At 41.2% G+C, this 16133-nt stretch overlaps 1 protein-coding gene across 1 annotated transcript in view; it reads right to left on the bottom strand.

Moving 5' to 3' along the window:
- Positions 1 to 16133, bottom strand: part of LOC138365877 (beta-1,4-galactosyltransferase 4-like) — a 98313-nt gene that overhangs the window by 72727 nt on the left and 9453 nt on the right. The window contains exon 2 of the mRNA XM_069326545.1: positions 939 to 1093. Within this exon, the coding sequence (XP_069182646.1) occupies positions 939 to 1093 (155 nt within the window). The remainder of the gene's footprint in view (positions 1 to 938; positions 1094 to 16133) is intronic.

The raw sequence follows: 16133 nt of genomic DNA, 5'->3' as shown, positions 1-16133 counted from the left end.
TATTAATTAAATTCAGATTTTTGTCTTGAACATTCCTAAAACTTTGATAGAAGTGTTCCACATCTTTTAAATTTTCTTTCTCAGGAATCAAAGAAAATTGTAAATATTTTATAGCACACTAAAGAAGAATTAAATTAGTCTGTGCATTATTTTCCTAAACAATTTGGTGAGCTATTAAGCAATTGTTTGTTATTTTAGATTTAGCTATTCGGAACAAAAAGTTTCATACAACACGGGCTATAATAAGCCCGTAGTGGATTTACCTGTCACAGGAGCGGTTCCTCCAAAACTCAGTTAATGAATAATAACATATAATAAGGATTATATGTTAAATAGGAAATAACTGGGAGTTTTTACCACGTTTCTGATGTTGACCTGACCATATGTAAACTGTGCAACCCGTCCTCGACTCAAGTCCATTTCATCCAGCGGTCGACCCCAAAGACGCATTGATAAATTTTTACATGTTGTTCATTCAAAACAGGAATTTTCTCAAATAAAAATTTATATTATAATATATTATCATATTGTGCATATATAGACATAGGTTAGGTTCGGTTAGGTTTGGTTTTTGTCTAGTGTTGTTTAACCCCCGTTTGGTTGTCACAGAGGAAAATGTATATATATTGCGGTTAGCATTGTTAATGCGTGGCCACGTCTGTGGTAGAAAATAATAATAGTGAAAAAACTGCTCAGTTCTTGATAACTTCACCCTCACTTGGGGTTGGATCTGTGAAGAAAGAGGCACTGACGCCTTATAGAAAGAGAGACGAAAAGAACCCGAATTATTGGCAAAGAAAGGTCATAACAGGCGTCATCTTGGGATTAAAGAAAACTTATTTCATAATAATAGGTAGTTGGGTCATTAAAAGCTTTAAAGAAGAGCAACAATGATAACAGAAAACTGAGAACCACAAAACAAATCAGTGAATACAAACCTGGGTTTCCCTATTCCTGTATGGCACAATTACAGCGAGGGACCATCTGGCTACACAGTGCTGGGGCGAGGAGAACCCGCCCTGCATCACTCCTGCCCTGTGACGCGCCTCCGCTTCACTCATGTTCACCTTCTCCTCAGTTGCCAAATTACCACCTGTCGGTAGACATGGTTGCAAGTGGGAGATTGGTTAGCCACCAATCACATATACAAGGTGTGCAAGCACATTTTAAATTATAAGCACATGTACTGCCATTGCATAGTGAGTGCATAAATGAAATAACTAAAGTATTTGGTAAAACAAACTTGGCTTATTAGGCAAATCGGGCCTTGTATAGTAGGCTGAGAAGTGCGTTCTGACTACTAGGTACGATATATATATATATATATATATATATATATATATATATATATATATATATATATATATATATATATATATATATATATATATATATATATATATATATATATATGTATATATATATATATATATATATATATATATATATATATATATGTATATATATATATATATATATATATATATATATATATATATATATATATATATATATATATGTATATATATATATATATATATATATATATATATATATATATATATATATATATATATATATATATATATATATATATATATATATATATATGTTGTACCTAGTAGCCAGAACGCACTTCTCAGCCTACTATGCAAGGCCCGATTTGCCTAATAAGCCAAGTTTTCCTGAATTAATATATTTTCTCTAATTTTTTTTTTATGAAATGATAAAGCTACCCATTTCATTATGTATGAGGTCAATTTTTTTTTATTGGAGTTAAAATTAACGTAGATATATGACCGAACCTAACCAACCCTACCTAACCCAACCTAACCTATCTTTATAGATTAGGTTAGGTTAGGTTAGGTAGCCGAAAACGTTAGGTTAGGTTAGGTAGGTTAGGTAGTCGAAAAACAATTAATTTATGAAAACTTGGCTTATTAGGCAAATCGGGCCTTGCATAGTAAGCTGAGAAGTGCGTTCTGGCTACTAGGTACGACATATACATATATGTCGTACCTAGTAGCCAGAACTCACTTCTGAGCCTACTATGCAAGGCCCGATTTGCCTAATAAGCCAAGTTTTCATGAATTAATTGCTTTTCGACTACCTAACCTACCTAACCTAACCTAACTTTTTCGGCTACCTAACCTAACCTAACCTATAAAGATAGGTTAGGTAGGGTTGGTTAGGTTCGGTCATATATCTACGTTAATTTTAACTCCAATAAAAAAAAATTCACCTCTTACATAATGAAATGGGTTGCTTTATCATTTCATAAGAAAAAAATTAGAGAAAATATATTATTTCATGAAAACTTGGCTTATTAGGCAAATCGGGCCTTGCATTGTAGGCTGAAAAGTGAGTTCTGGCTACTAGGTACGACATATATATATATATATATATATATATATATATATATATATATATATATATATATATATATATATTGTGACGGTAACGCGTTGGTGTTCGGCTGTTCAAAGCTAGGGGTATGGCCTCGTCACATAGAATAAAAAAAAAATAGAAAATCTGGAACTTCGTCTGTGGTAAGGTAAGGAGAAGACACACAAAACACAAGTAATTTTTAACAATGAAATTTTAATTACGTTAAATAAACAAAATATGAATAAAATGGACATACAAATTCGTATAATAAAATGAATCAATCAAAATAATAAGAATAATTAAATGACAAAGTGAGAAGTTACGTTAAGACAAGTGAGCAATAACAAGCTGTGCAATATACAATAAAATGAGAGGTGCAGGAATATTGGCTTTAAGCTATCACCTCTCTTAGTACACGTAAGCCAAAGCTTCGTCTACCAGGAAGAAGTGTTAACCGTATGAAAGCACTGAATATTCTGAGGACTGAGGTCGTGGCGGCCCCAGACATCAAGTAGTATGGTGGGTGAGTGCAGTAGCAGCTGGACCGGCGGCCAATCAGCGAGGAGCCGGCAACAAGACAGGTAGTTTGGCGGTTTGAGGTGTAGCAGGTGTTCCTGGCTGCATACGTTTTGCGCTCTGGCAAACCTTGCTGGTGTTGTTGTCATTGTTGGACATTTCTTCCATAGTAGTTTTATATAGATGTATCGACGTATTTTTGGAGGGAAGAGCAGGCTCAATCTCTTGAAGGAGATTATCGTCACAATATATATATATATATATATATATATATATATATATATATATATATATATATATATATATATATATATATATATATATATACATGTCATACCTAGTAGCCAGAACGCACTTCTCAGCCTACTATGCAAGGCCCGATTTGCCTAATAAGCCAGGTTTTCATAAACTAATTGTTTTTTGACTACCTAACCTACCTAACCTAACCTAACCTAACTTTTTCTGCTACCTAACCTAACCTAACCTATAAAGATAGGTTAGGTTAGGTTAGGTAGGGTTGGTTAGGTTTGGTCATATATCTACGTTAATTTTAACTCCAATAAAAAAAATTGACCTCATACATAACGAAATGGGTAGCTTTACCATTTCATAAGAAAAAAATTAGAGAAAATATATTATTTCAGGAAAACTTGGCTTATTAGGCAAATCTGGCCTTGGATAGTAGGCCGAGAAGTGCGTTCTGGCTATTAGGTACGACATATATATATATATATGCGAACAAGCCTGAATGGTCCCCAGGACAATATGCAACTGAAAACTCACACCCCAGAAGTGACTCGAACCCATACTCCCAGAAGCAACGCAACTGGTATGTACAAGACGCCTTAATCCACTTGACCATCACGTCCGGACATAATGAGGTGATAGCCGAGGCTATTTGAACCACCCCACCGCCGGCACTCGGATAGTAATCTTGGGCATAGCATTTTACCAAATCACCTCATTCTTTGGGGCACACATGAGGAACACAAATGCGAACAAGCCTGAATGGTCCCCAGGACAATATGCAACTGAAAACTCACACCCCAGAAGTGACTCGAACCCATACTCCCAGAAGCAACGCAACTGGTATGTACAAGACGCCTTAATCCACTTGACCATCACGACCGGACATAATGAGGTGATAGCCGAGGCTATTTGAACCACCCCACCGCCGGCACTCGGATAGTAATCTTGGGCATAGCATTTTACCAAATCACCTCATTCTTTGGGGCACACGTGAGGAACACAAATGCGAACAAGCCTGAATGGTCCCCAGGACAATATGCAACTGAAAACTCACACCCCAGAAGTGACTCGAACCCATACTCCCAGAAGCAACGCAACTGGTATGTACAAGACGCCTTAATCCACTTGACCATCACGACCGGACATAATGAGGTGATAGCCGAGGCTATTTGAACCACCCCACCGCCGGCACTCGGATAGTAATCTTGGGCATAGCATTTTACCAAATCACCTCATTCTTTGGGGCACACGTGAGGAACACAAATGCGAACAAGCCTGAATGGTCCCCAGGACAATATGCAACTGAAAACTCACACCCCAGGCGTCTTGTACATACCAGTTGCGTTGCTTCTGGGAGTATGGGTTCGAGTCACTTCTGGGGTGTGAGTATATATATATATATATATATATATATATATATATATATATATATATATATATATATATATATATATATATATATATATATATATATATATATATATATATATATATATATATATATATATATATATATATATATATATATATATATATATATATATATATATATATATATATATATATATATATATATTTTTAAATATGACCGAAAAAGTAAGATTAATAATTCTAACACGAATTTTCTCAATCTTTCGTACATTTTTTTTCACTGTTGGAGGTAAATCAAAAATCAATTCTCCAAAATTCATTTTTATTTCTAGTCTGACGCGACACGAGCGCGTTTCGTAAAACTTATTACATTTTCAAAGACTTTAGTTCACAAATACACAACTGAATAGAACTTACGTATCTCCGATTTTATATCTACATTTGAGTGAGGTGGAAGGGGTGATGTGGCATTAACACAAGACAGAACAAGAGGGGGCATTAATAGGTATTAATTTCATCAACACAAGACAGAACAAGAGGTGGTATTAATAGGGTATTAATTTCATCAACACAAGACAGAACACGAAACAATGGGTATTGAATAGAATTGTTTGTAGAAAGCCTATTGGTACATATTTCTTGATGCTTCTATATTGGAGCGGAGTCTTGAGGTGGGTAGAATATAGTTGTGCATTAATTGGCTGTTGATTGCTGGTGTTGACTTCTTGATGTGTAGTGCCTCGCAAACGTCAAGCCGCCTGCTATCGCTGTATCTATCGATGATTTCTGTGTTGTTTACTAGGATTTCTCTGGCGATGGTTTGGATGTGGGAAGAGATTATATGTTCCTTAATGGAACCCTGTTGCTTATGCATCGTTAAACGCCTAGAAAGAGATGTTGTTGTCTTGCCTATATACTGGGTTTTTTGGAGCTTACAGTCCCCAAGAGGGCATTTGAAGGCATAGACGACGTTAGTCTCTTTTAAAGCGTTCTGTTTTGTGTCTGGAGAGTTTCTCATGAGTAGGCTGGCCGTTTTTCTGGTTTTATAGTAAATCGTCAGTTGTATCCTCTGATTTCTGTCTATAGGGATAACGTTTCTATTAACAATATCTTTCAGGACCCTTTCCTCCATTTTATGAGCTGTGGAAAAGAAGTTCCTGTAAAATAGTCTAATAGGGGGTATAGGTGTTGTGTCAGTTGTCTCTTCAGAGGTTGCATGGAGTTTCACTTTCCTTCTTATGATGTCTTCGACGAAACCATTGGAGAAGCCGTTGGTGACTAGGACCTGCCTTACCCTACAGAGTTCTTCGTCGACTTGCTTCCATTCTGAGCTGTGGCTGAGAGCACGGTCGACATATGCGTTAACAACACTCCTCTTGTACCTGTCTGGGCAGTCGCTGTTGGCATTTAGGCACATTCCTATGTTCGTTTCCTTAGTGTAGACTGCAGTGTGGAAACCTCCGCTCTTTTCCATGACTGTTACATCTAGAAAGGGCAGCTTCCCATCCTTTTCCATCTCGTAAGTGAAACGCAACACGGAATTCTGCTCAAATGCCTCCTTCAGCTCCTACAGATGTCTGACATCAGGTACCTGTGTAAAAATGTCGTCAACATATCTGCAGTATATGGCCGGTTTCAAGCTCATGTCGACTAAGACTTTTTGCTCGATGGTACCCATGTAGAAGTTTGCAAACAGGACACCTAGGGGAGAACCCATGGCGACCCCATCTACTTGCTTATACATGTGCCCATCCGGGCTCAAGAAGGGTGCCTCTTTAGTACAAGCTTGGAGTAGTTTCCTCAGAATATTTTCTGGTATGTCAAGAGGAGTACAGGCTGGATCACGATACACTCTATCGGCTATCATCCCGATTGTCTCGTCCACAGGTACGTTGGTAAACAGCGATTCTACGTCCAACGAGGCTCTTATCCCTGTGGCCCGTGTGCCCCGCAGTAAGTCAACAAATTCCTTTGGAGACTTCAGGCTGAAGGCGCAAGGAACATAAGGAGTCAGCAGGCCGTTGAGTCGCTTCGCCAGTCTGTACGTGGGTGTGGGTATCTGGCTAATGATTGGCCGAAGTGGGTTTCCAGGCTTGTGTGTCCTGACATTTCCATACGCATACCCGGGTTTATATTCCCCAATGATCTTTGGCAGGTGGAGTCCGGATTTCTTGGCGTTCACAGTTTCGATCAGTTTGTTGACCTTTGCTTTTACGAAAAGCACGTAACGAAATGTACGAAAGATTGAGAAAATTCGTGTTAGAATTATTAATCTTACTTTTTCGGTCATATTTAATAATATATGTCTACAGGAAAGACTGCTACCAAAGTATACTAATATATATATATATATATATATATATATATATATATATATATATATATTTTATTAAATATGACCGAAAAAGTAAGATTAATAATTCTAACACGAATTTTCTCAATCTTTCGTACATTATGCTTCACTGTTGGAGGTAAATCAAAAATCACTTCTCCAAAATTCATTTTTATTTCTAGTCTGACGCGACACGGGCGCGTTTCGTAAAACTTATTACATTTTCAAAGACTTCACAAATACACAACTGATTAGAACTTGCGTTTCCCTGATTTTATATCTACATTTGAGTGAGGTGGGAAGGGTGATGTGGCATTACATTTGAGTAAGGTGGGAAGGATGATGTGGCATTAGAGGATATTAATAGGGTATTAAAAGTATCAACACAAGACAGAACACGAAACAATGGATATTGAATAGAAGTGTTTGTAGAAAGCCTATTGGTCCATATTTCTTGATGCTTCTATATTGGAGCGGAGTCTTGAGGTGGGTAGAATATAGTTGTGCAATAATTGGCTGTTGATTGCTGGTGTTGACTTCTTGATGTGTAGTGCCTCGCAAACGTCGAGCCGCCTGCTATCGCTGTATCTATCGATGATTTCTGTGTTGTTTACTAGGATTTCTCTGGCGATGGTTTGGTTATGGGAAGAGATTATATGTTCCTTAATGGAGCCCTGTTGTTTATGCATCGTTAAACGCCTAGAAAGAGATGTTGTTGTCTTGCCTATATACTGGGTTTTTTGGAGCTTACAGTCCCCAAGTGGGCATTTGAAGGCATAGACGACGTTAGTCTCTTTTAAAGCGTTCTGTTTCGTGTCTGGAGAGTTTCTCATGAGTAGGCTGGCCGTTTTTCTGGTTTTATAGTAAATCGTCAGTTGTATCCTCTGATTTTTGTCTGTAGGGATAACGTTTCTATTAACAATATCTTTCAGGACCCTTTCCTCTGTTTTATGAGCTGTGGAAAAGAAGTTCCTGTAAAATAGTCTAATAGGGGGTATAGGTGTTGTGTTAGTTGTCTCTTCGGAGGTATATATATATATATATATATATATATACATATATATATATATATATATATATATATATATATATATATATATATATATATATATATAATATATATATATATATATATATTGTGACGGTAACGCATTGGTGTTCGGCTGTTTAAGGCTAGGGGTATGGCCTCGTCACATAGTTATAAAAAAAAATAGAAAAAACTGGAACTTCGTCTGTGGTAAGGTAAGGAGAAGACACACAAAACACAAGTAAATTTTAACAATGAAATTTTAATTACGTTAAATAAATCAAAACATGAAAAAATGGACAAACAAATTTGTATAATAAAATCAATCAATCAAAATAATAAGAATACTTAAATGACACAATGAAAAGTTACGTTAAGGCAAAATAACAAGAAGTGCAACACAAAATAAAGGGAAGGTGCTGGAATATTGGCTTTAAGCTACCACCTCTCTCAGTACACGCTAACGTCTAGCCGGGAGGAGTGGTAACCACGAAAGCACTGAATATTCTGAGGTCTGAGGTCGTGGCGACCCCAGACATCAAGTAGTATGGGGGCGCGAGTGCAGGTGCAGCCAGACCGGCGACCAATCAGCGGAGCCGGTAGCGATCAACAGGTAGTTTGGCGGTTTGAGTCTGAACAGGTGTCTGGCTGCATACGTTTTGCGCTCTGGCAAACCTTGCTGGTGTTGTTGTCGTTGTTGGACATTTCTTCCATAGTAGTTTTATATAATTTCAACGACGTAATGGTGGAGGGAAGAGCAGGCTCAATCTCTTCAAGGAGATTATCGTCACAACTCTCCCCCGAAGCCTGCGGTTCTGGAAGAAGTACGTCGTTATGTAGTGGAGTAATGGATGGAGTCGCTTCTACTTCATAAACTCTGGAGAGATCATGGGCTAAGATGTTTTCAGACTCTTGGTATAGCGTGTCACCAGGTTGAATTTCTGCAGGTAGCAAGCCCATAGTAGAAGACGTTGAGATGGGAAGTGGGCGTGCTGCAGGTGGTGTAGGGTGGTGTGGTCCGTGTTGATGGTGGACCGAGCACTTTTCAGGTGTGGAGTGAGGTGCTGAAGCTTCAGGATGAGGAAGAGTAGCTCCTTGCCAATTGTTCCGTAGATCCTTGTAGCAGTAGTCGCTGACAGGTGTATTCTTCTCGCTTCGTTGCTGCATCACGACACCACCAACGTCGGTACCATTGGCGTCGACTTGGAGGATGAAGGGCTTATCTGACGAGGTGAGAGTGGAATTAGAAGAGGGCAAAGGAGCACGATTATTATCCTGAAAGCATTTGGGAAGATCATTAAGGATTTCGGAATTAGAAAGCGCTGACTCCTTGTCAGTGCTTTCGGGAGGAGAAGCCGGGAAGGTCTCACTGTGGATGTAGGGTTCTGTGAAAGTAGAATAGTTAGTCAGGACAGTGGGAGGAGTACCATTATATTGCTTCAGGAGGTTGACGTGGCACAGCTGGGTCTTCCGCCGCCTATCTGGAGTCTCTATTACGTAGTTGTTATTATTCCTGCACTCTTTGACGCAGTAGGGTCCTGAAAACCTGTTTTGTAAAGGTGAACCTGGGATAGGGAAATAGGCAAGGACGAAGTCTCCCGGCTTGAATTTTCTTACTTTGCTGGTCTGGTCGTAATGAGTCTTCATTCTCACCTGGGCTTTCAATAGATTATCATGGGCAAAGCGGTGGACTCTCTCTAGAATGTGTTGAAGGTTTTGAAGAAACTGGGGCACATTCTGATGCTCACTGAAGGTGGCATCTCTGAGAGAGTCTTTGAAAGCCTTAAGGGGAGTACGGCACTTACGGCCGTAGAGCATCTCATAAGGAGATACTCCTAGGGACTCATTGGGGAGACTTCTGAAAATACACATTATAAGGTCAATCTGCTTATCCCAATCCTTCGAGGTTTCACTACAAAACTTTTTCAAGAGTGCTTTGATGGTCTGATGACTACGTTCAAGAGAACCCTGTGAAGCAGGATGATAGGGGCTGGACAATACCTGTTTGATGTTGAACTCCTCCAGTGTCCTTTTGAAGAGATCACTGGTGAAGTTGGTACCACAGTCACTTTGAATCTCCCTGGGAAATCCGTATTGAGTGAAGATCTTCAATAGATGTTTTATAACCGTAGCAGTCGTGATGTTCTTCACTGGAACTGCTATGGGAAATCTGGTGGTAGGACACAGGATGGTTAGGATGTAGGCGTTACCTGAACTCGTCCGAGGTAAAGGACCAACACAGTCTATTATGAGTCTGTGGAAAGGTTCCGCAGGCACCTGTATGGGAATCAGTGGTGCTCTGGGAATGGAGACGTTCGGTTTGCCTGCCATCTGACATGTATGACACTGTTTTACGTACTGTTTGACGTTATTTACCATACCTGGCCAGTAGTAGTCTTGACGAATCCCATGGTAAGTCTTGTTGAAGCCGTAGTGGGAGAATGCTCCGTGGGCCAGGTGTAGAATAGTGGGCCGCAGGCTGGTGGGAATCACAAGTTGTTCGATGTTGGCCCAATCGTCCTCCTCCTTCAGTTTACTGGGTCTATATCTGCGGTAGAGCAAGTCGTTCTCTAGGAAGAACCCAGGAATACTGTCGGGTTGAGTCTCAGCCTGGAAAAACAATGGTGTTAAAGTAAGATCTTCCCTCTGCAACTTACGGAACTCCAACTTGGTCAGATGTGGGGGTAGTTTCTGAGGGTCTTGAGGGACAGCGGTAGCAGTAGAGTCAGCTGGCTGTGGACGTGCGGCTTGTGCACGGGTGGTCACGAGAACCGGAGGAGAAACTTCATCACTCTCTTGAACCTCTGCTGGAACATACTCTAGAATAGGGTTTATTGGCACAGAGTTACACACCTGGGGTTTGTCCATGACGATCAGGTTGGTCGGTTGCAGGTCTTCTGCCAAGTCGTTGCCTAGGAGAAGTTGCACTCCAGGCATGGGAAAAGGCTTTTCCCTGACGGCGACTTGGACTTCCCCGTTCACGTAGGGACAATCCAGGTGGACTCTGGCGAGAGGGTATGGAGTGGTAGCAGTGAGGTCAGTGATGAAGACAGTTTCTCCGGTGTAGACGATGTTGGGCACAGCCGACTTCAAGATGATCGATTGTAGAGCCGCTGTGTCCCTCAAGATCTTCAATTTGAAACGTCCCTCCGGATTTGAACCGTTGGCAGAGACAGTTCCAGTATACAGGTGGTTACTGAAAAGAGAAAGATCATTTACATCAACACCAACATTCATCACAGGCTTACCGGACTTAGGAGGAGTTGGTTTGGGTCTTTGTTGGTCAGTGGTTCCCTTGTATTGAGACTTACCACACTTGTCTATGGTATGTCCATAGAGTCTACAATACTTGCAGTACAGTTGTGAACCAGCTTGATCGGGGCTCACCTTCTCGTAACTGTACCACGACTTCTTACTGGAGGATGGTTCGGGTGTCAGCCGGTGGATGAGGCTGTAAGTGTCAGCCGACTTAGCACACTTCAGGTAGTCGGTTTCTTCTTTATCTGCTAAGTAGAGGCGGACAGGAGGTGGCACACGTCTCAAGAATTCTTCAACAAGCATCAGGTTGACGAGTTCTGTAAAAGTAGAGACATGTGCTGCTTCCAGCCATTTCATGAAATACCTCCGTTTCGTGTTAGCAAACTCGAGGAAGGTAGTGGTACTTGCCTTCAGGTGGTCACGGAATTTTCTTCTATAACTTTCGGTAGAGAGGAGGTAGGCGTCCAACACTGCTTGTTTCAGAGTGTGGTAGTCATTCTCAGACGCCAAAGTACTGAGTGTGACTGCAGCTCTACCTGTAAGATGGACTCTGAGAAGTGTGGCCCATTGGTCGACAGGCCAACTGAGTTGATTAGCAAGGGTTTCAAAGGTGGTGAAAAACACATCAAGTTCTGCTTCTACAAAGGATGGCATTAACTTACTTGCATGTGATATATTAAAACTGACGGGAAGATTGGCAGTAGCTTGCTGGCGTTGAGTGAAGTGTGAAGTTTCCAAGGCGATTTCGCGTTGACGACACTCTAGAGCCAGAGTCGCTTGTTGCTTGTCATGTTCGCGTTGCATCTCCAACTCGCGTCGTTTGGTTTCAAGCTGTACTCGTTCCCGCTCCTGGAGTAGTGCAACCTCACGTTCCTGGAGGGCGAGTCCACGTTCGTGTTCTTCTCTCCTCAAGGCAGCTTCACGTTCTCTGAGGGTGATTTCTCGTTCTTGTTCTTCCCTCCTCAAAGCAGCTTCGCGTTCTTGTTCTTCCCTTCGTATGGCAGCTGCTCGTTCTTGTTGTTCGAGGGCTTCCCTTTGTTGTTCGCGGGCTTCCCTTTGCTGCTCACGTTCAATCTTGGCCAGTTCCAATTGGAGTTTCATCGTTGCCAAATCAGTTTTTCCTGCAATATAGTAAGTTTCATGAGTTTCAGAGTCTATCTTACCTTGCTCTAAATAGTAATCCAGCAACAGGTTGTGTAGGTCATTTTTGTTGGCTTGGTAGGGAACTTCTAGTTGATACTCATGTGCAAGAGTTTGTAATTCAGTCCTCTTGGCACGACTTAAAGTCCCTATTTCACCTGCTGGATTTGTACGGAAAGCTTGGAGACGAAACATGGTGAAATTAGCAAATAAAGGTACACGAATATTCAATAGTGAATGTCAGAAACAGGACAACGTGGCAACTGGTACCTATCCTGTGAGATCTTTAACAATTAAAGTTAAGTAAAAGATGTTAAATGATTAAATTAAATCAAGGGCGCAGGAAATCTTGTACCCGGTACTCATGTAAGAGGATAAGGGCAAGAAAATCCTACTAACAAATGAAACAGAGTTTCGAAAACAAATGAAATAGTTAAATGCTTCAAAAGTAAAATTGGTAGTCCAAGGATGTAGGCATACCTTGCCGAGTCTCTATAGGACATAAAGCAAGTTTTTCCTACTGAATTTAATATGATACTTACAGAATTAGCGAACTTTTGTGCTCTGAAAAGTAAGCTAATTCCCTACCGTTGTATGTATCATCATCTCTGACTGACGCGTAGAGGTGCGAGGTGTCAACTGGTGACGAGAACTGCTGCTGAGGTCCCAATTCAGCAACTAAAGTTCGAGCTAGAGGAACTATGGCCCTCTTTGTCCTCCTACAGTCAGATTGCAGAAGATTGGGTACTCTTCACCCGGGGCAGACCACAGTACCAGGGTACCAATATGATGATCTGTCAAAATGAGAAATATTCAAGGGACATAGATGGTAAACACGAGTAATAACACGGAGGGAGAGATGACCAATTAAGAGTATGACTGTGGCCTACAGTCACCACGTAATCCAAAGTTGTCTCACCTTCACCATATGTTACTCTCGTAATGCACAATACACCGCACCTTATAAAAAATGAAATGGAATATGAAAAATAGTAAAGCTACGTTAACAAAGTTAAATACGCTTACCATAAATTACCACTTGGCACCAATACCTGAGTGAAGCATCCCGGACAGGCCCCCATATAACTTGTGACGGTAACGCGTTGGTGTTCGGCTGTTTAAGGCTAGGGGTATGGCCTCGTCACATAGTTATAAAAAAAAATAGAAAAAACTGGAACTTCGTCTGTGGTAAGGTAAGGAGAAGACACACAAAACACAAGTAAATTTTAACAATGAAATTTTAATTACGTTAAATAAATCAAAACATGAAAAAAATGGACAAACAAATTTGTATAATAAAATCAATCAATCAAAATAATAAGAATACTTAAATGACACAATGAAAAGTTACGTTAAGGCAAAATAACAAGAAGTGCAACACAAAATAAAGGGAAGGTGCTGGAATATTGGCTTTAAGCTACCACCTCTCTCAGTACACGCTAACGTCTAGCCGGGAGGAGTGGTAACCACGAAAGCACTGAATATTCTGAGGTCTGAGGTCGTGGCGACCCCAGACATCAAGTAGTATGGGGGCGCGAGTGCAGGTGCAGCCAGACCGGCGACCAATCAGCGGAGCCGGTAGCGATCAACAGGTAGTTTGGCGGTTTGAGTCTGAACAGGTGTCTGGCTGCATACGTTTTGCGCTCTGGCAAACCTTGCTGGTGTTGTTGTCGTTGTTGGACATTTCTTCCATAGTAGTTTTATATAATTTCAACGACGTAATGGTGGAGGGAAGAGCAGGCTCAATCTCTTGAAGGAGATTATCGTCACAATATATATATATGTATATATATATATATATATATATATATATATATATATATATATATATATATATATATATATATATATATATATATATATATATATATATATATATATATATATATATATAACTGAAAACTCACACCCCAGAAGTGACTCGAACCCATACTCCCAGAAGCAACGCAACTGGTATGTACAAGACGCCTTAATCCACTTGACCATCACGACCGGACATAATGAGGTGATAGCCGAGGCTATTTGAACCACCCCACCGCCGGCACTCGGATAGTAATCTTGGGCATAGCATTTTACCAAATCACCTCATTCTTTGGGGCACACGTGAGGAACACAAATGCAAACAAGCCTGAATGGTCCCCAGGTTAATATGCAACTGAAAACTCACACCCCAGAAGTGACTCGAACCCATACTCCCAGAAGCAACGCAACTGGTATGTACAAGACGCCTTAATCCACATGACCATCACGACCGGACATAATGAGGTGATAGCCGAGGCTATTTGAACCACCCCACCGCCGGCACTCGGATAGTAATCTTGGGCATAGCATTTTACCAAATCACCTCATTCTTTGGGGCACACGTGAGGAACACAAATGCGAACAAGCCTGAATGGTCCCCAGGTTAATATGCAACTGAAAACTCACACCCCAGAAGTGACTCGAACCCATACTCCCAGAAGCAACGCAACTGGTATGTACAAGACGCCTTAATCCACTTGACCATCACGACCGGACATAATGAGGTGATAGCCGAGGCTATTTGAACCACCCCACCGCCGGCACTCGGATAGTAATCTTGGCACACGTGTTCCTCACGTGTGCCCCAAAGAATGAGGTGATTTGGTAAAATGCTATGCCCAAGATTACTATCCGAGTGCCGGCGGTGGGGTGGTTCAAATAGCCTCGGCTATCACCTCATTATGTCCGGTCGTGATGGTCAAGTGGATTAAGGCGTCTTGTACATACCAGTTGCGTTGCTTCTGGGAGTATGGGTTCGAGTCACTTCTGGGGTGTGAGTTTTCAGTTGCATATTAACCTGGGGACCATTCAGGCTTGTTCGCATTTGTGTTCCTCACGTGTGCCCCAAAGAATGAGGTGATTTGGTAAAATGCTATGCCCAAGATTACTATCCGAGTGCCGGCGGTGGGGTGGTTCAAATAGCCTCGGCTATCACCTCATTATGTCCGGTCGTGATGGTCAAGTGGATTAAGGCGTCTTGTACATACCAGTTGCGTTGCTTCTGGGAGTATGGGTTCGAGTCACTTCTGGGGTGTGAGTTTTCAGTTGCATATTAACCTGGGGACCATTCAGGCTTGTTCGCATTTGTGTTCCTCACGTGTGCCCCAAAGAATGAGGTGATTTGGTAAAATGCTATGCCCAAGATTACTATCCGAGTGCCGGCGGTGGGGTGGTTCAAATAGCCTCGGCTATCACCTCATTATGTCCGGTCGTGATGGTCAAGTGGATTAAGGCGTCTTGTACATACCAGTTGCGTTGCTTCTGGGAGTATGGGTTCGAGTCACTTCTGGGGTGTGAGTTTTCAGTTGCATATTAACCTGGGGACCATTCAGGCTTGTTCGCATTTGTGTTCCTCTCATGTGCCCCAAAGAATGAGGTGATTTGGTAAAATGCTATGCCCAAGATTACTATCCGAGTGCCGGCGGTGGGGTGGTTCAAAAAGCCTCGGCTATAACCTCATTATGTCCGGTCGTGATGGTCAAGTGGATTAAGGCGTCTTGTACATACCAGTTGCGTTGCTTCTGGGAGTATGGGTTCGAGTCACTTCTGGGGTGTGAGTTTTCAGTTGCATATTAACCTGGGGACCATTCAGGCTTGTTCGCATTTGTGTTCCTCACGTGTGCCCCAAAGAATGAGGTGATTTGGTAAAATGCTATGCCCAAGATTACTATCCGAGTGCCGGCGGTGGGGTGGTTCAAATAGCCTCGGCTATCACCTCATTATGTCCGGTCGTGATGGTCAAGTGGATTAAGGCGTCTTGTACATACCAGTTGCGTTGCATCTGGGAGTATGGGTTCGAGTCACTTCTGGGGTGTGAGTTTTCAGTTGCAT

The sequence above is a fragment of the Procambarus clarkii genome, chromosome 2, assembly GCF_040958095.1.
Source record: "Procambarus clarkii isolate CNS0578487 chromosome 2, FALCON_Pclarkii_2.0, whole genome shotgun sequence".
NCBI classification, from domain to species: domain Eukaryota; kingdom Metazoa; phylum Arthropoda; class Malacostraca; order Decapoda; family Cambaridae; genus Procambarus; species Procambarus clarkii.
This window is presented reverse-complemented; position numbering and strand designations above follow the sequence as displayed.